This window comes from Festucalex cinctus, chromosome 5 (genome assembly GCF_051991245.1).
Source record: "Festucalex cinctus isolate MCC-2025b chromosome 5, RoL_Fcin_1.0, whole genome shotgun sequence".
Lineage (NCBI taxonomy): Eukaryota > Metazoa > Chordata > Actinopteri > Syngnathiformes > Syngnathidae > Festucalex > Festucalex cinctus.
In genome coordinates, this window is record NC_135415.1 from 20,283,694 (window position 1) to 20,306,802 (window position 23,109).

General features: G+C 43.3%; 1 protein-coding gene and 1 long non-coding RNA gene across 4 annotated transcripts in view; one reads left to right on the forward strand and one right to left on the reverse strand.

Annotated features, from left to right (window-relative positions):
• Positions 1-23,109, reverse strand: part of arl15a (ADP-ribosylation factor-like 15a) — an 82,942-nt gene that overhangs the window by 20,501 nt on the left and 39,332 nt on the right. For all 3 annotated transcript variants that reach the window (XR_013283653.1, XM_077522411.1, XM_077522410.1), the window contains exon 4: positions 19,563-19,771. Coding sequence is in view for 2 of the 3 variants with exons in the window: in XM_077522411.1 (XP_077378537.1) it covers positions 19,563-19,771 (209 nt within the window). In the remaining variant the exon portion in view is untranslated. The remainder of the gene's footprint in view (positions 1-19,562; positions 19,772-23,109) is intronic.
• On the forward strand, positions 10,391-19,869 carry LOC144019385 (uncharacterized). The gene is made up of 4 exons (XR_013283654.1): positions 10,391-10,530; positions 16,677-16,803; positions 17,004-17,093; positions 19,516-19,869. It is a non-coding gene; the product is annotated as an uncharacterized LOC144019385 (long non-coding RNA).

Consider the following 23,109-nt stretch of genomic DNA (forward strand, 5'->3'; position numbering starts at 1 on the left):
GGTCAAATCAAGCTTTCGCAATGTTTGTTTGAATTTGGCATTGCAGTCTTTGGCATATATGCATAAATAAGGCAAAGAAACACTGACAACGCTAAGTTACAGTAAACTTTTCCACGAGCTTTTCTACCTTAGCAGGAGGATGTTTGCGTAGTGGTTGTACGGCGGTTCAGGTGTATGCCCCCAGGCTTAACTAATCCCGCTTGGAGTGCCCATCCCATTAGACCATGTAATCAGGAATGTGCCGCAAAGCAGGTGTGTAAATAATTCGTATTCAATAAACGTCCGTTTACCGCTGTGTGCTTTGGATACCTGACGTCGGTGACGTCATGGATGGAGGAGAGAGAAAGGTGGAGATAAGGTTTGTGAGGAGTATTTTCACAGGCTTGCGAGTCCAGACACAGGCAGAGCGAAAATAGCTCAAGGGGCAAACAAGGTAACCTCTTTCAAAAGACGCTTCAGGGGGTGTCTGCCAAGTCCCACACAATACTGTCTGCACTGAATAGCTGTGCTCGCAGTCTTGCTCCGCAGAACAAGCCATCTTTAAATGTCTGGGCGCATCAACTCTAGCCTCAAGCTGCTCATCTGAATACCAAAAATGTTCACCTCATCCCCTTAATTTGGCTTGGTCTGCAAATACACCAGTATAGCTTTGGTGCATATCACAGTCTTTGTGTGCCATGTTTATGTGTAGGATCCCCACTTGAGACCACGCATGAGACAACATTTGTGCAAATTGCATTTCACACAGATTTTTCTAAACTCTTCTCTTGTCTGATTTGTAGCAAGGAAGTCAGCACACTCGAGAGACAGATCAAGGAAACGTGAATCAGTGTCACTGGAGTCCATGAGATCATAATACACACAAAGAAGAATGCAGACCCTTGACTCCCCTCTGGTGCCCTGGGTTAAGCCTAGTGCATAATAATGTTGCACTGAGGTCATGGACATGTCTTGTGCTCGTGACAGCATAACCACATAATATGTCACTATACTGCTATAATCAGATGCTCTACATAGTAACCAATGTTAAGAATAAGGCATGGAGGGTAACGCTGCCCAATGTACTTGAAAGGTTAACATATCCCTTACAAGACATGCCTGTGATTCACAGGGAGGGCCTCCGGTTATTGGTGGGGGCAAAGGCTGGAGAACAAGTCCGGACATGTCAATGCCAGCCTGGACATCCCCATTCAGGACCTGCTTGGTTCTAAAAGTAGAGAGAGATGGTGTGTATGGATCACATATCCGGTTGTTTACAAGGTGTTTGCCCAATGACAGAGATAGGAACTTGTGGGACAAGGAAACAGGTGATGCACCATTTTGCTCATGCTATTAGAAAATCACGGTGTCTAATATCTGATGTAAAAGTACTTCTGAGAGAGTCTTGACGAGACTTTGGAGTTGAGAAACTGTCCGAAAGGAAAAAATGAATAAACCAAACCAAACTTCTCTTCGTGAACTAATCAATCATCAAGCTAGATAGAACCTTTGCTTCCATTTAAAGGTTAATTCATCTGGCCAAAACTGTTGCTTCCAACTTTGTGGGAAGATCGTTTTTTTTTTCGCCTTGCATGGCCATGTCCCAGTCATGCACTTTGTTTGACTGTGGAGTCCATGTCATGGGTGCAGCAGTCTGAGCAGGAAAACCCAGAATTGCTTATCTCTGCCCCCCTCTTGTATCTTCATTGGTAGAATGCTGATCATCTAAATGAACTGAAGGTCTGAAGAACTCAAAGCAAACTGAGGCCATTTAGCAAGTACTTGGTCATGCCCAGAATACCTTGCCAGGTGTTTATCTACTATATTTTCCTTTGCAATAAGAAATACTCCTGAATCTTGTTCATTTTCCTCGAAAGGTGGATAGTGCCATAGCTGCAAATGTCAGGATCATTTCCATTCTTTTTTCACTGCATGTAAGCGTAATGGACAGGTGACCAAATACTTTTCTCATTGTGTATGTAGAAGAAGAAGAAGAGGAGGCTTTAAGTGCTACAAAGTGACTGGATGTGTCCTTTCTTTGTTTCCTGAGGCCAGAGTGCACCCTCTGTGAATCGGGCCAACGTGCCCAAGCCTCATTCATGGGTAATGTAGCAGACAGAACAGATGACTCCTCTTTCTTCATTCTCTGCGCTCAGCCAAGGAAGCCCTCCCTGTCAGTGCCTTGTCGCCCACTTTCTCTGTTGTGCTGCTTGTTAGCTGATGGCACTGATGTTCCTGACACGGAACACTGAAAGCAGTTGGGTCAAAAGTTGAATAGATAAGATGAATATCAGATTTAGGAACAACTTGAAATGCTTTTTTCTCCGCCATGTAGTTCATCTTCACACCATTATGCATGTTAAATATTACCTAAATAATGTGTTGTTCCACATATTGTCCTATATTCCTCTGCATAGTCAATAGAGAAACAAGGATTGTTTTGAGTGGCGATAAGAGCAGACACACAGATAGCAATCGGTCGCTTGTGTTTTCTTAAGTACTTCAAGAGCATTCTGAAGAGTTCCACATTGGTTGTGCGCTGTGGACAGTTCTGCAACCCTATGTTGTGTTTACACACGTTCACTCAGCCATCTCACACACAATGCTGATGGAAGAGTGTCGGGCAATGAGGCATGAAGTCCATCGCGTATTTGGTTCCAGTGAACAGTGGCTGCTCAGATAGACACATACATAAACACGTATATTTATTACTTGGAGTTGGACTGAGTCTGGACACCCTTTGTTAAACTAACCTTTTTTTTTTTTTTATGAGGTATTAGGTATTTGTTCTTAAGGTACGAGTCAAATAAAAAAAAATATTAGTATTTATGACTCACCTGAATCTTTTTATTTATTTATTTATTTATTTATCTATTTATTTATTTATTTATTTATTTCAAACTGATAGTCACCATCCGTTAAAACTGTGTATTACATTAATTGTAGCCTAGTTCCCTATCATGTAACCACACAGATGGCTCCTTCCTGGGACCCTTCGCCAGCGACTGTGACACTGTCACAGAGTGAAGCAGACAGGGTGAAAAGAGAGCATAAAAAAAGAGCTGGCATATGAGTAAGGCCCACAGGTTTGGCATCAAGGGGGCTTGGCAGAAACACCGCCTAAAGTGGTTGAGTGCATTCCCAACCCTGGCAGAACAAATGGAACCGTTGTTTAAGGTTCAGACGAGCTGGCCCTTGGAAAGGATACTGTGGGGCTAAGGTGGAGGGGTGGGCTGCCCAGACAGACAGGGACGGATGAGGACACCGGAGCTCTGGCTCACACCACCCACTTCGACACAAAAAAGGAAAAAAAAAAAAAAACTGTGTCAAACGGTTTCCAGAAGGAACAACTGGAAGGAATTGAATTCTCATCGGTGGAAGTCACAAATACAGAACATTCTGCACTCCACTTTTTTTTTTTTTTTTTCATAAGCTTCTAAACAGACTTGCTTAATTTATAGTTTTTCACTTTCAATAAAAGATATTGTAAATATTGATTCACACAAACCTAACCTGGTCATGATCAGTTTACAAATTTCGAAGTCAAGCAAATTACTGGCTGCAGACTTTCCATGCCGCAACAACAAGGCACTCTAAGCAATTATTTAATTCTCTGAATCTACTTTCATGATATTGACGAATATATGGCAGCTAGGTCCATGAGAAAGTTAGTGGCTGCTGGTGCCCGACTGCATGACAAGTTTGACTGTTATGTTAGCGTCTGGAAGATATCCTGTATCGCTAGTACTTTTTTTTTTTTGGGGGGGGGCATTCTTCTATCATTATCCTTTGAACTTAGCAAAGCGGCCCCATAAAATATACTGTAGGTAAAGGTTCAGAAACAACTAGAATTTGCCAAATTATTCACCCAAAGCATGCTACACATGTCTAGTGCTCAAAACACCCTCTTCTTATCTACTTAATGCCTTCCCTTCAGCCTCCATGAAAGTGGAAGCCCAAGATTAAACGGACACATGTGAGACAATACCAAATACCGTGTTTTCCACCATGGTCCTCCTCCCTCTGCTGCTGTTTAAGAAAAGAGCTGCTGTCTAAGTAGCGATGTTGACAACTATTTGACACATTTGAAGATTTGTGATAAACTAAGCAAAACGGTTAGGCCACATTCGTTTATGTGTTTCATGAGTGAAGACGACGGAAATATGGCTGACCTACATGTTCATGCTTGTTTCCAAAAAGGCTCTCGGAACTTTCTGGAAGTTTGATAGGAACTTTTCAATAGGACTACCCCCCACCAATCGGTGTGTTGTTGAATTGATTTCCCATCAAGTCCTTTCTGAATGTTGTCGTCTGTGTTGAACCAATCTCGCGTCAATACACGTCAGGTTGGATTAATGATTATACAAATAGCTTTTCAACAGAGAAATCATTTTACTCCCGAGGGTGTTTTTGTGGGCCAGAGGAAAATCCAAATATGTGCAAGTAGACCACACCAAAGGCCTTCCAAAACATTTCCAGTTATTCCATTGTCAGGTTTGCAAACCTTCCCCAACAACAAATTCGAGTTGGAACAGCTACCATCCATGATGTCACAGGTCTCCAGGGTACCCTTATGAGTTCAGAAAGCAACAAAGGATTAACTTTAGGAGGCATTATTTGTATTTGCAATGGGAAAAATTGTTCTGAAATTCAAAGAAATAAAATATGCTCAACCTATTTTCTTAAACTCATTCAATTAGAAGGCAATTCACATTTATTGCAGCTATTGTAAACTAATTAAAGTTTTGAATAGTCATGCAATTAGTAAGTGATCAATTATATCATTGTTTGTGCCCTGCCATTTGATTGGCAAGGTTTTGCAATAAAAAAAAAAAAAAAAAAAAAAAAGAAGCAATCTGAAGTAATGAGCTGCTCTATCAACCTCAATTAATTTGATTGATTAATTTAACCCCTCCGTGAGCCGGCACCTTAATGTGGTGGAGGGGTTTGCGTGTCCCAATGATCCTAGGAGCTATGTTGTCTGGGGCTTTATGCCCCTGGCAGGGTCACCCATGGCAAACAGGTCCTAGGTGAGGGGCCAGACTAAGCACAGCTCAGAAGACCCCTGATGATGACGACTAAAAATGGATCACGTTTTCCCTTGCCCGGACGCGGGTCACCGGGGCCCCCCTCTGGAGCCAGGCCTGGAGGCGGGGCTCGCTGGCGAGCGCCTGGTGGCCGGGCCTGCACCCATGGGGCCCGGCCGGGCACAGCCCAAAGAGGCAACGTGGGTCCCCCTTCCCACGGGCTCACCACCGGTGGGAGGGGCCAAAGGGGTCGGGTGCAGTGCAGGCTGGGTGGCAGCCAAGGGAGGAGACCTTGGCGGACCGATCCCCGGCTACAGAAGCTGGCTCTTGGGACATGGAATGTCACCTCTCTGGCAGGGAAGGAGCCCGAGCTGGTGTGAGAGGCCGATAAATTCCGACTAGACATAGTCGGACTCGCCTCCACACACAGCTTGGGCTCTGGTACCAGTCCTCTTGAGAGGGGTTGGACTCTCTTCCACTGGAGTTGCCCACGGTGTGAAGCGCAGAGCAGGTGTGGGCATACTTATTGCCCCCCTGCTCGGCGCCTGTACGTTGGGGTTTACCCCGGTGGACGAGAGGGTTGCCTCCCTCCGCCTTCGGGTGGGGGGACGGGTCCTGACTGTTGTTTGTGCATATGCACCAAACAGCAGCTCAGAGTACCCACCCTTTTTGGAGTCCTTGGAGGGTGTGCTGGAGAGCGCTCTGGGGACTCCCTCGTCCTGCTGGGGGACTTCAACGCTCACGTGGGGAATGACAGTGAGACCTGGAGGGGCGTGATTGGGAGGAACGGCCCCCTGATCGGAACCCGAGCGGTGTTCTGTTATTGGACTTCTGTGCTCGTCACGGTTTGTCCATAACGAACACCATGTTCAAGCATAAGGGTGTCCATATGTGCACTTGGCACCAGGACACCCTAGGCCGCAGTTCGATGATCGACTTTGTAGTCGTGTCATCGGATTTGCGGCCGCATGTTTTGGACACTCGGGTGAAGAGAGGGGCGGAGCTGTCAACTGATCACCACCTGGTGGTGTGTTGGCTCCGATGGTGGGGGAAGATGCCGGTCCGACCTGGCAGACCCAAACGTATTGTGAGGGTTTGCTGGGAACGTCTGGCGGAATCCCCTGTCAGAAAGAGTTTCAATGCCCACCTCCGGCAGAGCTTTTCCCTTGTCTCGGGGGAGGCGGGGGACATTGAGTCCGAATGGGCCATGTTCCGTGCCTCCATTGTTGAGGCGGCCGATCGGAGCTGTGGCCGTAAGGTGGTCGGTGCCTGTCGCGGCGGCAATCTTCGAACCCGCTGGTGTGCCGTCAAGCTGAAGAAGGAGTCCTTTCGGGCCTTTTTGGCCTGTCGGACTCCGGAGGCAGCTGACAGGTACCGGATGGCCAAGCGGAACGCGGCTTCGCCGGTTGCTGAGGCAAAAACTCGGACATGGGAGGAGTTCGGTGAGGCCATGGAAAACGACTTCCGGACGGCTTCGAGGAAATTCTGGTCCACCATCCGGCGTCTCAGGAGAGGAAAGCAGTGCACCATTAACACTGTGTATAGTGGCGATGGGGTGCTGCTGACCTCGACTCGGGACGTCGTGAAGCGGTGGGGGGAATACTTCGAAGACCTCCTCAATTCCACCAACACGTCTCCTTTTGAGGAAGCAGAGTCTGGGGACTCTGGGGTGGGCTCTCCTATCTCTGGGGTCGAAGTCACTGAGGTGGTTTGGAAAGCTCCTCGGTGGCAGGGCCCCGGGGGTGGATGAGATCCGCCCGGAGTTCCTAAAGACTCTGGATGTTGTGGGGCTGTCGTGGTTGACACGCCTCTACAACATCGCGTGGACATCGGGGACAGTGCCTCTGGATTGGCAGACCGGGGTGGTGGTCCCCCTTTTTAAGAAGGGGGACCGGAGGGTGTGTTCCAACTACAGAGGGATCACACTCCTCAGCCTCCCTGGTAAGGTCTATTCAGGGGTGCTGGAGAGGAGGGTCCGTCGGGAGGTCGAATCTCGGATTCAGGAGGAGCAGTGTGGTTTTCGTCCTGGCCGTGGAACAGTGGACCAGCTCTACACCCTCCGCAGGATCCTCGAGGGTGCGTGGGAGTTCTCTCATCCAGTTCACATGTGTTTTGTGGATTTGGAGAAGGCGTTCGACCGTGTCCCTCGGGGAGTTCTGTGGGGGGTGCTTCGGGAGTACGAGGTGCCGGGCCCCTTGATACGGGCTGTTCGGTCCCTGTACGACCGTTGCCAGAGTTTGGTCCGCATTGCCGGCAGTAAGTCGGATTCGTTTCCGGTGAGGGTTGGACTCCGCCAAGGTTGCCCTTTGTCACCGATTCTGTTAATAACTTTTATGGACAGAATTTCTAGCCGCAGCCGAGGCGTGGAGGGGTTCCGGTTTGGTGGCCTCAGCATTGCATCTCTGCTCTTTGCAGATGATGTGGTGCTGTTGGCTTCATCAAGCCGGGGCCTCCAGCTCTCACTGGAGCGGTTCGCAGCCGAGTGTGAAGCGGCTGGGATGAGGATCAGCACCACCAAATCCGAGACCATGGTCCTCAGTCGGAAAAGGGTGGAGTGTCGTCTTCAGGTCGGGGATGAGATCCTGCCCCAAGTGGAGGAGTTCAAGTATCTTGGGGTCTTGTTCACGAGTGAGGGTAGGATGGAGGGGGAGATCGACAGGCGGATCGGTGCAGCGTCTGCAGTGATGCGGACTCTGTATCGGTCCGTCGTGGTGAAGAAAGAGCTGAGCCAAAAGGCAAAGCTCTCGATTTACCGGTCGATCTACGTTCCAACCCTCACCTATGGTCACGAGCTGTGGGTCGTGACCGAAAGAACGAGATCCCGGATACAAGCGGCCGAAATGAGTTTCCTCCGCAGGGTGTCCGGGCTCTCCCTTAGAGATAGGATGAGAAGCTCGGTCATCCGGGAGGGACTCAGAGTCGAGCCGCTGCTCCTCCGCGTTGAGGAGCCAGCTGAGGTGGCTCGGGCATCTGGTTCGGATGCCTCCTGGACGCCTCCCTGTGGAGGTGTTCCGGGCATGTCCCTCTGGCGGGAGGCCCCGGGGACGACCCAGGACACGCTGGAGAGACTATGTCTCTCGGCTGGCCTGGGAACGCCTTGGGATCCCGCCGGAGGAGCTGGTTGAAGTGGCTGGGGAGAGGGAAGTCTGGGTTTCCCTCCTGAAGCTGCTGCCCCCGCGACCCGACCCCGGATAAGCGGAAGAAGATGGATGGATGGATGGATGGATGGATGGATGGATGATCGAGTGATTGAACTGTTCCTGTCAACGTGTGGAAAAAGCAAAGACCACAGTCACTGGAACTCGACAAGGAAAGTATCTGTCAAGGTTTTATGAAGAATAGACTGCGCTTTGATTGTCTGCCAATCCTGTCATCACAATTTATTTCCGCAGACATTTCCAAAGGCACGCCATGAAATTCAGGTTACATCATGTTACACTGCAGAGCTTCTCTGTCTTCCAAAGGGCCATAAACTCTCAAGGTATACAGTCAAATCTAAGCAGTGGGAGTATTTTTCCACAGCAACCTTAAAAAAATGTATTTCACACACTGCATAGAAAGATGGCTGTGAAGATAATTTTGTTGTTGCTTTATCAACACCTGGAAAAGTACTGAAATGAAAGCTGTATAATAACTACAATGGAACCTTGGCTTTTAAATGGAGAAAATATTTGATGAAAACAAAATAAAATACAATTAAAAAGAACATAAAGAACAGTTTTATAAAATGTAACTGTTGCACGTATTGCAGTGTAAATTTTAGATTTCCTTGGTTGCTACTGAGGGAATCCTGCATTATTTTTCCTTCCTCTTAGTCATATGCTTACACCGAGCGGGACTGCTGAGAGTCACGCTGGTCGATTGGCTGCCGCACCCAGCGAAACGAGTGGCTGCTCCAGCCGCAGGAGCAGAGCCGCGGATGCAAGTTGCATTCAAGGTGTGGATGATCAATGCATCCTGCAATTCACATTCATTTCCAGAGCTAGTCGTATTTTTCAGAAAAGCACAAGCCGAGTGAGCCACCACTATGAGTTGTTACGATTTGTTTTGGTCTGGTTGGCCATCGCTGGCTTGGCTGGGCTACCTGCTCCCGTCGGGCGGGTTTGGTCTGTGTGATATTCTCAAGAATAGTCTAGTTAGTACTTCTTTTTCATCTACTTTACAGAGCTAACGAGGCATCTACTTATGGCATGCATCTCTTGTCAACTGTTATCTGTACACTCCTTTTAATATTCAAATTCAAAATAAAACACAAGAAACAGGTAATTTATTAGCACTTTTACTGGGTAAAGGGTAGATGTACGTATGTTATTTTTAGAACTTTGTTATTGCATTAATTCAGTTATTTGGACTTTGCACTGCATCCCTTGAAAATAGATATATTTTTATATGGTATTTTATTTGGTCACTGGATAATTGTGTTTTATTTTATTTGCAGTAATCTTTCATTCATTTTATTGTCAGTTATATCCAAAATATGCTTTATAAATAGAATGGCCGATACCAGTATTGGCTGGCATTTAGTGGCCGTTTTATGATCAAGAACTAGAAATTAGAAGAATAGAAAATTGCCATTGATTTAATACAATTTTAAGGAAAATGCTATTTTGGGTTATGTAGGGCTTTCTTTTAAAATTCTCAAAGTTTTTTGGGGGGAATTTTAAGAAACTAGTGGTATCGGTATTGGTTGACTACTAAAGAGTTCTCTAATTTTAAAGAATAATACTAAACAGAGATGTATATTGTTGTTGGGATATAAAATTGTGTTAATATCGCCCGACATTAATGGCATCCAAGTGGTATTAGTAGTTTGATTCATAAAACAGAGAGAGAGAGAGAGAGAGAGAGAGAGAGAGAGAGAGAGAGAGAGAGAGAGAGAGAGAGAGAGAGAGAGAGAGAGAGAAAAGCTTCAACATCTGCAAGCATTTCCACTGATTAACACTAAATACTTCCCTTGCGCGTGACAGCTACAACAGGTAACAGCAAATAATACACATGAAAGCCGATCCTCGCTGATGCAGATGCAACACAACATAACCGCCTCCCTCTCCACCTCGCTCTTGGCAGAGCGCAGCAATTTCCACCTGGATGGCCTTCAACTATGTGCCAAGAGGATGTCACGGCAGCTCCATATCCTCTGTGTGACAGTGTAATTCCCTCTGCCCTGCAGCCATGTCTGCAAAACTCAGACAGTTTACATGTTCATGTGGCTACATCTCATTGGGGAAGAGTGACATGCCAAGTATTCTGCGCATTCATTTGATTTCTGGCACTCGCAGATTAACCCCTCCAACATGAGCTGTCAGAGGTGTGATAAAGTCAAAGCGGGAGGCGTGTTTGATCTTTGAGTCTGGGTTAGTGCAGCCACATGGCTTTGTTACTGGCTGACCGTGGAGTCTTCTGCTTTGTTACATTTTAATATACGATTACCGCTACCTTAGCAGCAGGGTAATGACAGTCTTATGTGGTTGAATGGACATGGGGAGCAGGAATCTGTCAAAAGTCCAGACATTATCCAACACAGGTATGTAGAAAGAAATCACACATAATTAGGTAATTATCTATTTCACACTTGATTAAAGAGAAAAGTGAATTTAATTACCTTTCTAAACTCAAGGCTAAGAAATAAAGATCACTCCTTCTAATGCAATTTGACTTGTTAAAAAAAAAGTCTGTCATGCCATGTCCGTTTCAGGGATTGCCTAGTAAAATTGGGATCCTTATAGTATTTGTGTTTTCAAAATGAGCATATGTAAGCAACCCCTTCGTGTATTCAGAACCCCATCTCGTTTAAAAGTAGGCACCTCAATCGAGAAAATCCTACCACAGTTATCCGTGGACATGCAGAGAACGGATAAGATGAACAAAGGAGGACGGTGCGCATGCATGTAGATGTTTACATTCTGAATCTGCAAGATATCAAACCCCGGGGTGTCGGCCGGTTTACAAAGTCAATACAATGAAATAGTATATAATATAAACTAAAACAAAATATAGCATCATGCTTTTTTGGGGGGAAAGTAATTATTTCATTTTGAGTTTTTGCACAATGCCTTAGGGAGTTAACAGGATTTTTTGTGTGGTATCGTAATTTTAATACAAATTACGACTATGTACAAGGTTATTTATAGCATGATTGTAACAACATAGCATATCTATAAGTGGCAGCTTATCAAAGCAATAATCAAAACAATTTACTACTTCATATACATTAGTTATAAATTAATTTGTAACACAAATGGGGTTTCATGTTGGCGTGGGCAATGATAACCTGCTACAGTTTCTCACGTTGGCCCCTTGAGAAAATTGCCCAACCTTGGTTTACATGCTACAAAGCAAGCATCACCTGCACATAGGGCTTGGTGATTAATTATCAAAGTCGTTACGAGTTGTTAAATCTATTATTCTATAACTACCGGATATGGATCTGAATGTATTATGCACCAAGAATACCTTGACATGATTATGGCTCTGTTTGCGCAGATACGTATATCAAGGAGGCAGGCGATAAAACAAAGACTCCTAAAACCGTTTCAGATTTCAAAGCAGTGTGAAAATTGAAAGACGAATTTCTTGGAAACAGGATGTTGCAGTCGTTAGTGGTAGTTTAACTCAACTAATGAACATGGGTCAATAAATGGGCAATATATTAAGCGTTGACCATTGAAAACAGCCATGTAAGAACCAAGAAACACCATCCACTCCCCTCATACACTCTGCTGCAAGCTAAGACTTATCAGACAACTAACACTGCAAAAGTAAAATGACCTACTGACTGGTAAGGCTCTTGGGAGAGGTATGTCTGCTTTCCGGGCTCATACATCAACCTAGAGACAGCATTATTTATACTTCACAGACAAAATGGAAGGACTGACTTTGGATGCTCACAACCTCTGTGAATGAGGAAAATAGGAATTAGTTTGTGGTGTTTCTTGATTAAACTTGATCGTGCACATACACTAAACCAAGGCCCAACAAGTTTCTTATATTTTCATGGCTGGATTTCAGAAGAGATCCTTAGACTTTCTGCAATGTAATTTAAATAAATAAATTAAATAATTTAAATAATAAAGCCAATTTGAAGCCACGGCGTCTGGGTGGAACCGTTAATCCACTTCCCTTTTGCTTCTTCACCCTTCACAGACGGGCCACAACACTGTCCATGTCCTGCCCTCCTGGCCTGTAGGTCATTGGACGCGCCGATTACCCGCAAGTCCTTGACACAAGACAAATCTGTGAGCTTTCATCTGTGCCGGTGGGTCGCCCCTCAAAGCCTTCCCAGCAAACGCGTATAGATGGGGCCCATATGGGTTCCACTTGGTCTAGTTGGGCTTTGGCTGGGCATAGGCTTAGAGTGGGCTTCGTTGTTGGGCCCCACTTGGGCAGTAAGTGGGCAGTAGATAGGCAAAACTAAGCTCTGGCTCGGCTTCACTCCAAAATATTCAAATTTTGCACAATAACAGCATGCACGATAGAGCTTACTACCTGGCATTATAAGGAGATAATTTAGGCAAAAAATAAAAATAAAAGGCATAGGTAATTATTTTAACTTAAGAGGGTGACAAGATGTATTATTTGGAGTATTGATGAGCCATTTCATAAAAGGTTGATAGCATAAGATTAATATTAAAACCTAGAAGAAAGCGCTGCACAGCATTCCAAAAAAATATGGGAAAACCCATCCCATTTGAGCCAATTACAGGAACATTTTGGCAAGGAAGGCAACATTTTGCCACCTCAAGTACTTCAGGTTCCCTGTTCATTTGAGTTGGAAAATAAATAATTCTGTTTGACAGTGATAGTACACTGACCATTTGTTGTTCTTTGGTGCTCAATAATAATAAAAAGGGTAATTGATTGTATTATTGGTCATCTTTGTTATTAAAGTTTGTAACAAAATAACTGTGTGGCATAGGTGTGAACTACCCCTGATGGTAATCAGCCCAGTGGGCTCCAGATAGGAGATAACTGGGTTGTCCATGTGGGTTTTAGCTAGGGCCCATATGAGGCCCACTTTGAGCCCATCTGGGCTTGCCCACATGGGGCCACCATCAAATCCCTGGCCAAAATTAACTGGGACCCAGCTAGACAGTCCAGATTGGACCATCCCATATCTAACCCACATGGGCCCCACATGGCTGTGTTGACAGGGTTGTTACAGGATTGGCGCTCACCAATTAGCACAATTAGCTTTTGGCAAGCCGCTGAGGGCGTCACATGGCACCAGCTTTGCACCGATGGCACCTGACAAGCCCACAGATCTGTCATGTCTGCCACTGAAGGGGGTAAGCTGGTTCAAGAATTGAGCGCAAAATGAAAAATAAATTGCTTCTTTGAAACAAAAATAAAAGGAAACATATGTGAGACTGGCACATGCTTGTGAAATGTTACCCAATGTATTGCTGAAAAATCAACATTATGAATTGCTGCTGCTGTGATGCATCTATTTTTCGGGGGTCCAAAGCATATAACCAAAGTTGTCTTGTCTACCATCGTAGGGACCATTTCTGTTTATGAGCTGAAGATTGCTTGCTGTTCTTATAAAATTTTTGATGAAGGGCTTCATGTGTCAAAGCTGCCAAAAAGAAAGAAAATATCGGCACACAGTTATGTGTGTGGTGTAGGAGGATGTAATACAAGAGGTGAACATCTGGAGGTGGTTGTGCCATGACGGAATGCAGATGCTTTCAGTAAAATGCTCTGGATTGAGTGTTGATCGTCATTACGTCAATACACACAATGTGTACGAGCGTGTGGGCACAGTTTATAGCGCTTAATCAGTTAGAAAACATACAACAACAACAACATCTGACCAATCAATGTTGATGTTGGAGCCCGACAGCAGCTAACAGGATGCTCAACGGTGCTATATGTCCGTTCTAGTGGCAATGCTGAGCTGCAAGTCAAATACGAGATTTACATCAATCCTCATCACTGTGCAAAACCTCACCTTACTTACTTTGAACAAAATAAACAAGGAGAGCTACTGGCCTAGATTGTATTGCTGTGCTGATAAAACAAACTCAGACGATTGGTAGAGAGATAAGTGGAAGTTAGTCTGGAGCAATGCGTTCTGCTACAGTTCCACTCTTATTTGCAGATTTTCATTTCCCTTAGCAACGCCATTCAAGATGACTATCTTGACCCAAAACAAGAAGCCAGGAAGTGTTCCGTCTGTCATTAACCCAATTCGCCCAGCACTGTGTTTAATCCTAGCACCAACTCCAGTCATTATGGAATCCATACCGGAGACCTTGTGCAACATACTGTACTTTTAAAGTCTTTCCAGACAGAAAAGATCATGGGTTCTAGTGTCTGAATGCAGATGGTGTTTTGTTGTACTTGTAAGCGGAGGTGTGGGTCTCGACTCCCACTGGTGACTTGACTCCATTCAGATTTAGGTCACCAATTTGGGACTTACTTGGCTAAAACTGAAGTTAGACTCAGCTTGACTTAGACCTAAACTACATTGCATGACTGAACATGTCTTGCCTAATTCATTTGAAAATCTGCACAATTTGTTGTATTTTAGAAGAGCCCACCCCCATGTAACAAGCATCAAAGGAGAGCTCTGAAGTTACTTACATTTAGATTCAAGAACTGTTTTTGATCAAATCTAAAGACAAGTGTGATCAGGGCTACAGACATCCACAGTGCCCGTCATGGATGGGTGTGCTAGAGCTACACCTCGTCTAAAAATACTTATCTTGTCTGGCAGTCTCCATGAAGAGCAGCACTTTTTTTTTAAATCTTGCCTGAACTCCAAAGACGCTCAAATGAAAACACTCATCATCTTATTCCCTCTCTCATAATATTTACTCTTTTCTACATAAAATGGCTTGACTTTTACATTGCACACGGAAGTCTCAAAATAAAATAAGCAAGTACATGAATGCCACAGAGTCATCAAGAGTAAAGTGTCTCAAAAAAAAAAAAAACATCACCGCAATGGTGTGATTTTTAAGTCTGATATAGAACTGGTTTGAAAACTACATACTGTGTTGTTCTGTGTAATCAAATTAAATGGATGACCTCAACTAATAACATGGTCAATTGTCCAAAAACTGCTTGGTGATCAAGAGATGGCTGAATGCATGCATGTTTGCTTTAAAGAGGAAACACATTGTCATCACATCAAGTATATGATAAAATGAAGTGAACGCAGTTGAAATGTCTGGGGGAGTCTCTGGATTTGGGGTTACACAATGCCAATGCTCTGCCATATGTAGCAGACAAATTGCAATGCAAACTTACATAAACGGGTGGAGCTTGGATGTCCTGTCACAACATTTAGTGTGAGCCCTGAAGACAGACACTCGGTTATCCTCTTATTGAGATGAAGAGTACCTTGCAGTCTCGTGGGACAAAAGCTGAAGGAAAGTTAGCCTTAAATCTTCTTTGTGGATAGAGGTATACATCTGCATGACAAACATCTTAAGAAGGATTTGCATTTAGACGGTAGGATAAGGCAACCTTTTTTTTTTTTTTTTTTTTTGGCAAAACTACAGCAACAAGTTTGTCTTTAACAATATTAACCAGATACCAAAACAGCAACAGCAGTTTGTATTTTAAATGTAGAACAGTGAAAAGTGGCATATTATCATTTCACGAAACGTCACACATACAAACGTGCATCCGCAGACCTCCCAGGCTCATTACACCACTCCACTCAAGTGGAAAAAGCCCCCCCCACCCCCCAATCACTTTCACCACAGTATCCTCACTCTTGATGGTTCCCAGTAAACATCCACCCCTGTCACCCGCCCTCAAAAATATCCTGGAGGAGGTCAACTGAGAGATTAAGACCCTTCAAATGGGGTCATGGAGATCAATGATCAAACAGGGAGCCGGGCCCAGCCCCCATGGCCCCACTCCACCCACTTTATTATCGGGCTTACTGAAATAGAGACAAAAAAGCTGGCTAACAATTACTTCTCTAAACCGTGACCAAGCCACCCTCTTAATCTGCAACGGCAGTGTCACCTTTGGCTGTCACTGCACCAATCACCGATCAGGATGTCTCCATCACTTGAAAGTGAGATACAAAAAGTACTTTGTCTAATCAGAGCGACGTCTCTAGTGAAGGAGCAAAGCATCCAAATTCTTAACATGTTCTTTCAAGTCCATTCATTAACCCTTTCTAAATTCCGTTGATATTTATAAGAATCATGGAAGCCATATCATAGCTGACATGACATTAAAGCAGCAAAATATTGCTTTTACTTGGACAGTGCAACTAATGTTTGTAACTGTCACAAATATTCTACATTTGATTGCTCAAGGGAATCAAACCGTCAGAATCTGATACTCATCCAAGCCTAACTGAAAATATACTGAAATACCATTTTAACTTCAATTGGGTGATCCAATACACCCTTAAACAGAAATAGTAAAGAAAAGTATGCACAAATGTTATTTCTTTACTTACAGGTAAGCTGTTTAGTTTACCCTGTTACGCATGCTGTACACATACCACAAATACAGCGAAAAGTCCTTTTAAGTGAACAGAAAGTGATAGAATGGGAACCAGGGGAGAAGTGAAAATAAAGCCTAGGCGGAGACCCCTGCAGATGTTGAGCAAATGTTTGGTTAACATATGGAGGCCCGCTGCTTTCTTCTGGCGCGCTTCGGTGGTCACACAAGTTTACTATTTCCTTGTGTCTTTTCAAGCGCGTGGGACAACATAATCTGAAGGCAAGACGGCCATGACTTCATTGACGGGAAGCGGGACGGAGGCAAGGAAGCACGTGGTGTGGGCAGTGACTGGTTGCGGTTTCATCTCAGCAACGCTTCTTTTGTGAGTCACCGAATACCAAGTGACACAGTCGTGAGTCAGTGATAATACATTCACACTGTCAGAATGCTATCTTAAACATAATACAAACGGCATCAATGACTAAATAAAAGACTACATCATGCTACAACTTTGCAACCACAAACAAGTTCACGTTGGTAAGTTTGGTGTGTCCATGTGATATTGTTGCCCTCTTTCCCAAGCTCAAGGAAGTCATCAAGGGGACCCGTGTTGAAGACGTGGACGACATCAAGGCAGCCAAGAGGACAGCGCTGCGCACCTCATGTCTTCATGTGAGCCAAATTTGGTGATATAAAAAGTAGTTTGAGTGCAATGAGCAGAGGTAACCTGAGAAAAGGCTTGCAGGTCATAAATAGCGTAGATAAATGCAAAATAGCATCACGGTCATCAGAGCTTTTATGTCCCAATGATGGATTTTACATAGTTGAGCGAGGCACACATCTCATCAGTAATAGAAGCAGACCTACTTTATGTAAGTCATTCAGTTGAACTGACATGGCCTTCCCAACAAAGTGCAATTGAGGCCTTTGGGCGACATCCATCCCCATTCACCCATCCACATCAGTCAGTCACACGTGTCATTGGTGTTTGCAAACAGTTGCAAAAAGTCAATACTTCCAGAAATTGATACAACGGAGGGTCAAATATGGCAAAGGACACATCACGCTAAGACCAGTGAGCTAGTGTGCGCAGCTAACAGGCTGAATCTGTGTATCATTCATCCTTTCGTTTTTCCAAACCAAACGGGAAGTAAAAAAAAAAAAAAAAAAAATAGACTAGTTTTCTCCATATTTGTTCCAAAAACGAGTCGTTACCCTTTTTTTTTAATTTCATATTTCAACAATTAATTTTTTTTTTGTTTTTTTTTGTTTTTTTGTTTTTTTGACTTCCAATTTTGTTGTGACTTATACACAAATGCAATCAATCCATACTAATGACTTAACCCAAGTTAGACTGGTTGAAGGGCAGTCAAAAGATTCCACTTTGGCTCATAATAACACAATCTGGTAGAGGACTTTTCTCACTATTGTTTCCCAGAGTGGATTTCCCATCCCTTTAGAGCCGTAACACCGGTGGTCCGAGCAAGGAAATACAGATGGCCCTCACTGCAGGCATCCATTTAAGTGAATCCTTCAGAGACATTACAATAGTCTACGGTAGATGATGTATGTGTGAGTGAATGCATTGGTAGCAAAGTGAGGCTCCAGGTTTTTCAAAACCTGAGCAAGAGTTGTACTGGGAACGCGAGCCGTAACATCCTACACCAAGAGTGGTGAAGCAAGCAAGGAGGACATGAGAGAATAGAGAGAGCGAAAAGAAAGGTGTAACAGACAATCCTTGTTTTTTTATCTCTGCCTCCACAAAGCGTGATTAATTGTGTTCTACAAGGAGGTGATAACATGACCCATAACCACATGACTATTCCATGACATTTATGCCGTTGTATCTTTTGTCGGAACAACAAATTGTCAAGCAAAACAAAGACAAATGTTTGATATGAGGTTCTGAGTTGGCCATAAGTATGATGATTTCCTACTCAGTGACTATACAGGAGGAATTAAGGCAACTGTTCAATACACTTCAAGGATGCACCCAAAAAATAAATGTAGCTACCGTAAATTACAAGCTATATTGCAAACAATCGGCCACATAGCAAAACAAGTTTATGTGCTTGAAGGGAGGTTAAATACATGTAGGAAAAAAAAAAAAAATGGAAATAGGAGAATTTGTGTGCCTGAGCCCAAAAACTGTTTCATGGACTATTTGCTAGCAAGGATGAAGAGTGAGCAGGGCAAAAGAGAGAGAGAAAAAAACCAAAACAAAACACTGCACTGTTTGTTCTTGATCGCAAACACACAAGTATACAGGAGTGTGTTGACTATAAGTTTAATTTGTTCTTCTGTGACCACACTCGTAACTCAAGACTTGCATCTCAAATCATTGCATACGAAGCAGATGCTGACAACAGCTCAGTAAATCGGGTCCATCCCAAGCCAAGGGAACTCTCTACTATCAAAGGGAGCTAATGTGGGGAGAAATCAAAATTGAAAATTATTCTCATCGGATTCCTTCCATTGTAATTGTGTTTCCATTAATTATAGAGCCTCTGGAGTAAAACAATCTAAACCAGCATCAGTGTTTAATATGTGCTATACGGCAAATCCACCACTCCATTACATGTAAAAATTTCAACACGCTCTTACTACAGATATGCTTGATTGTATTTTTATGTTTTATGTAACTGTGGCACATGAAATATAAACCCCCAACTTTTTAATGTGGAAAACATGCATGGATGAGTGTTTGAGTAACGTACAATATCTGTAAATAATTAGGTATCAAACGTGGAGTTGGCTTTCAAGGTATCAGTGCAGTACCATCACCTTAATGTCCAATCAGTGCTGTGAACAGAGTAGACCAGTGATCAGCACGTGTCTGCATAAATAAATTTACTACTGGCCGTCAAACAATGTAGCCTGGACTCTCATACGATACGTGATGTCACAATACTGGTGGTGATATTCTAAGGCTATACATCTTTAGTCTGCATCCTGTACACTTTGAGAGGTTATGCTTGTGTCAAGTCAGTTGAATACCTTCTTATATGTCTGACCCTAATCCAATAAAAACGTTTTTGATTTCCTTTCATGTTCCGTATTGGTTCAAATGTGTTGAACATACATGGGGGGAAAGTACGTGGAAGAGCCATGCGGAGGTGGCCTGAGAAGGCCCCGGTTTACCTGGTTGGGCGTCCTTGCAGCGGGCTTGTCCTGGTGATTGGCGAGGATGAGGAAAGGCAGCGTGCAGAGCTGAGGGTGCTGCAGGGCCAAGTGCAGCTCATTACGCGCCGCCTCAAGGTCCTCGTCTGATGAAGCGCTGTCCAATACGAAGACAACACCCTGCGACCCCTGGTAGTAGCGGCACCAATATTTCTTGATGTTGTCAGCTCCTGTGGAAGGCCGTGACGCCATTAGATGGTCAACTTTTGGAGGGAGTCATTGTCATTACTGATGTTACTGTTGGCATGTAAGAAAATAAAATGGGCATCATGTGGAAGTAGGATTTTTCCCAGAATAAATTAAGATGTGAATGAAATAAAAATATTTTGTAAATGTGTTATTCTTTTTAGGCACTGGCAGCCTGGGTGGTTGAGGATCTCTAAGCTAGAGGCTAATAAAATGTGTTCAGTGCTACTATTACAGTTAAAAGAATCGATAAATGGAAAAAATATATAATCCACGATGTACCATTACAAGAGAACTGGAATTTTGAAAAAAAAAAAAAAAAAAGTTTCACAGTTTTTCATTCACCTGAATGTTACTGTTGCTTTACAGTGGTGTCTTGAGATACAAGTTTAATTTATTTCATGACCGTGCTCGTAACTTAACTTAGATCATCTTACCCTATTAAAATGAATAGAAAGGGACAAAAAAGGGAAAATAGCACACTGTCATAGGCCTATTGTACTTTGTATAAGCAGAATGATAAACAATTCAACAGAATTTAAAATTTCAAAGATCACTGCTGCTCTGACGTGTGGAAGAACAATATAGTCCTGCAGACACAAATGAAGAAAAATTTCACAACTACTTTAAGCGACCCATTTATGGTGTTACCCCATCATGTGTTAGCCTTAACATATCAGACTTTAAGGTGATGTAGTTATTTTAAATACACCTCAGTAAACCTCAACTGGGAGTGGCATTAAAAAGCTTGAAGCCTGCTTTTTTTTTTTTTTTTTAAGAATTCTCTATTTGCCAAACTGCTGATTGTGGTGAAGTGAGTTGAGTTCACTGCCTCAACACAGTGCTTGATCTCATTTTTTATTTTTTTATTTTTTATTTTTAACTCGCTCTGTCACAATCAGTTTAGTTCTCGTCTCAAAATTAATTCTATATGGTGTGATGTTTCCAACAGATGGATGAGAGCCAAGATACTCTGGGGAACCACCACATAGCCTTCATCTGTTTTTCCCTAACCTTAAAATTAAAGAAATTAAATGTTGACTTCATGTGGATCACATGTGAGATTTTCAAAGCGAAAACTATATTTTTTTTACACCCATTTATATTTTACAATTTGAGAACATTTCTTTGCAGAAAAATGCTAAAACCAGTAGTTCAATCGCAACACAAAATGTGAAGCAGATACAGTATTAAGACGGGTGGGTGCAAATGAAACTAGAAGAAAAGGACATACTGGAGATAGTGGCAAGTTCTTACATAGTTAATAGCTAGAGCTGAAATAAACCATCACCATGCAAAATTAACTAACAAATAGCCACTTCCACACAAAAAGCCAAAGGAGACATCTTCTTTTTCCTTTTCTCCCCCTTCCCCATGTGCTCAGGCCACCTCCATCCCTTCCTCCCCCTCCCTGCTGAGACCCCCAGCTGAAGAGGAAAGCTGTTCAACCAAGTGCCACTTGAGAGTGACCCTCTCATCTTTGCCATGTCCGTCACGTCTCATTGGCTCTCGTTGGCAACTTCTGCCACCTATTGGTGTGACGGCAGGACTCCTAAACATAAGATCATGAGTCTCAGATTCTAAATGTTGAGGGCATCAAGGAAGACGTAAATGGTACGATCTTGGGTCTTTCTTAGACAGATTCATTTGCTCTAAATTTGTGGTTTGGAGGTAAGTTTTAAACAGCATGTGAGAAGTTGTATCTCATTTACTATATGGGTTTCTATGAGTGCCACACGTGACAAAAGAAGTTATGTTCTTGCTTAGTCAAGATTAAATATGGTGTGTTGCGTGGGACTATTGTTACATTACACACCAGTGCAGCTGTCTTGGACCCAACTCGGTGAGAGAGAGCTCCGCTGAAGGAAGTTGCAGCCCTAAGACCAGGAATTCCATGACAAGTGTTTTAAATTTGGGCCGTAACATTAATCTGCGGTATACAATTATAACACTTTTGAAAGTGTTGAAAAGGGGAAAATAGTTAACAAAGAGGGGTCAAAGCGAGGTCTCTGTGGAATCAAATGGCTTAACATCTGATCCGAGGAAAAGACGTCAAAGCAGCCCACCCACCGGTCCCTCCCGCTCCAGCTCGGCCAACAAATACTTTGTCAGCCCTCGCTCGCAGATGAAGACAAGCTAAAACAAGGTCTCGAATAACTTCATCATGCGTTCTGACATCAGAGACAGACCACTGAAAGTGAAGGTAAATTGTGCGAGTCAACATGCACTGGTTTACCTCGGAAAATAATTAAAAACAAGGAGTTTTTTTTTTGTTTGTTTTTTGTAACCGAGGCACAAACAACAACACTGCTCACAATGAGGACATTTTGTTCAGGGCTTGATGTGATCAGGTTCAATAACTGTAAGACACATAATTGAGCCTGCAACACATTCACTGTGAACTACTTCTATTTTAACAAGATTTAAAAAAAAAAACAAAAAAACAAAAAAAAAACAACAACAACATTTTTTGCCGAGAGCTACGGAGAGTCCCTTCATAAACAAATTACTCTTCCGGACATTACTAATAAAGTCCAGATCGGCATATTTTGTTTATCTTGGACTACAATTGAGAAGTTTTCATTTGTTTGTTTTAAGAATTTAACATTTCCTAGCCAACTTGAAACATTTTCTCACACAGCCTTGGACTGCGCACCTGCCATTCACATTAAGTCGCTGTAGAACAGTGATTCTCAAAGTGCGGTGCGCGTACCTCATTGTATGCAGGATCCCTCCACCTCTACGCAGAGAATGAATGAATAATGTCACCGTGGCTTGAGCTTTTTTTTTTCCCATCCAGTACAGTACATTTGTTTAACTTTCAGTACAATTTTTATTCTCAAACATTAATTTAGATGCATTTAGAATTTTTTTTATTACATTTACACTCACCATTTATCTTGAAACTATGTATTTGAAGAGGCAATTATTTTTTTTAACATGGTGCATGTCTAATGAGCTTCACATGTAAAGGGTATTTCACTGAATGAAATATGTTCTCTAAACAAAATGGTTAAAGGGACTTTGGGGGTGTCAAGGACCAGCTCTGGCAGTTTGCTTACTTCCCTGACGAACGAGCCGAGGGTGGATCCAGAGCTGTGACGTTTGAAACACAGCTGTTTGGAAGTAAACAGTAAACAGGAAGTCCGGGACTGACATGTGTTAGAACCCCCGGCAGATGTATGTGGGAGACTACACTAGACTCCACAAATTAGATATGGCAACTCTAAATATTTGACATAGAGTGCGCAACATAAATGAGTGCATCCCAACAGTTGATAGGAGGCGTTGAGTTTCTAGTGTGCACACAAAAAAGATTTTC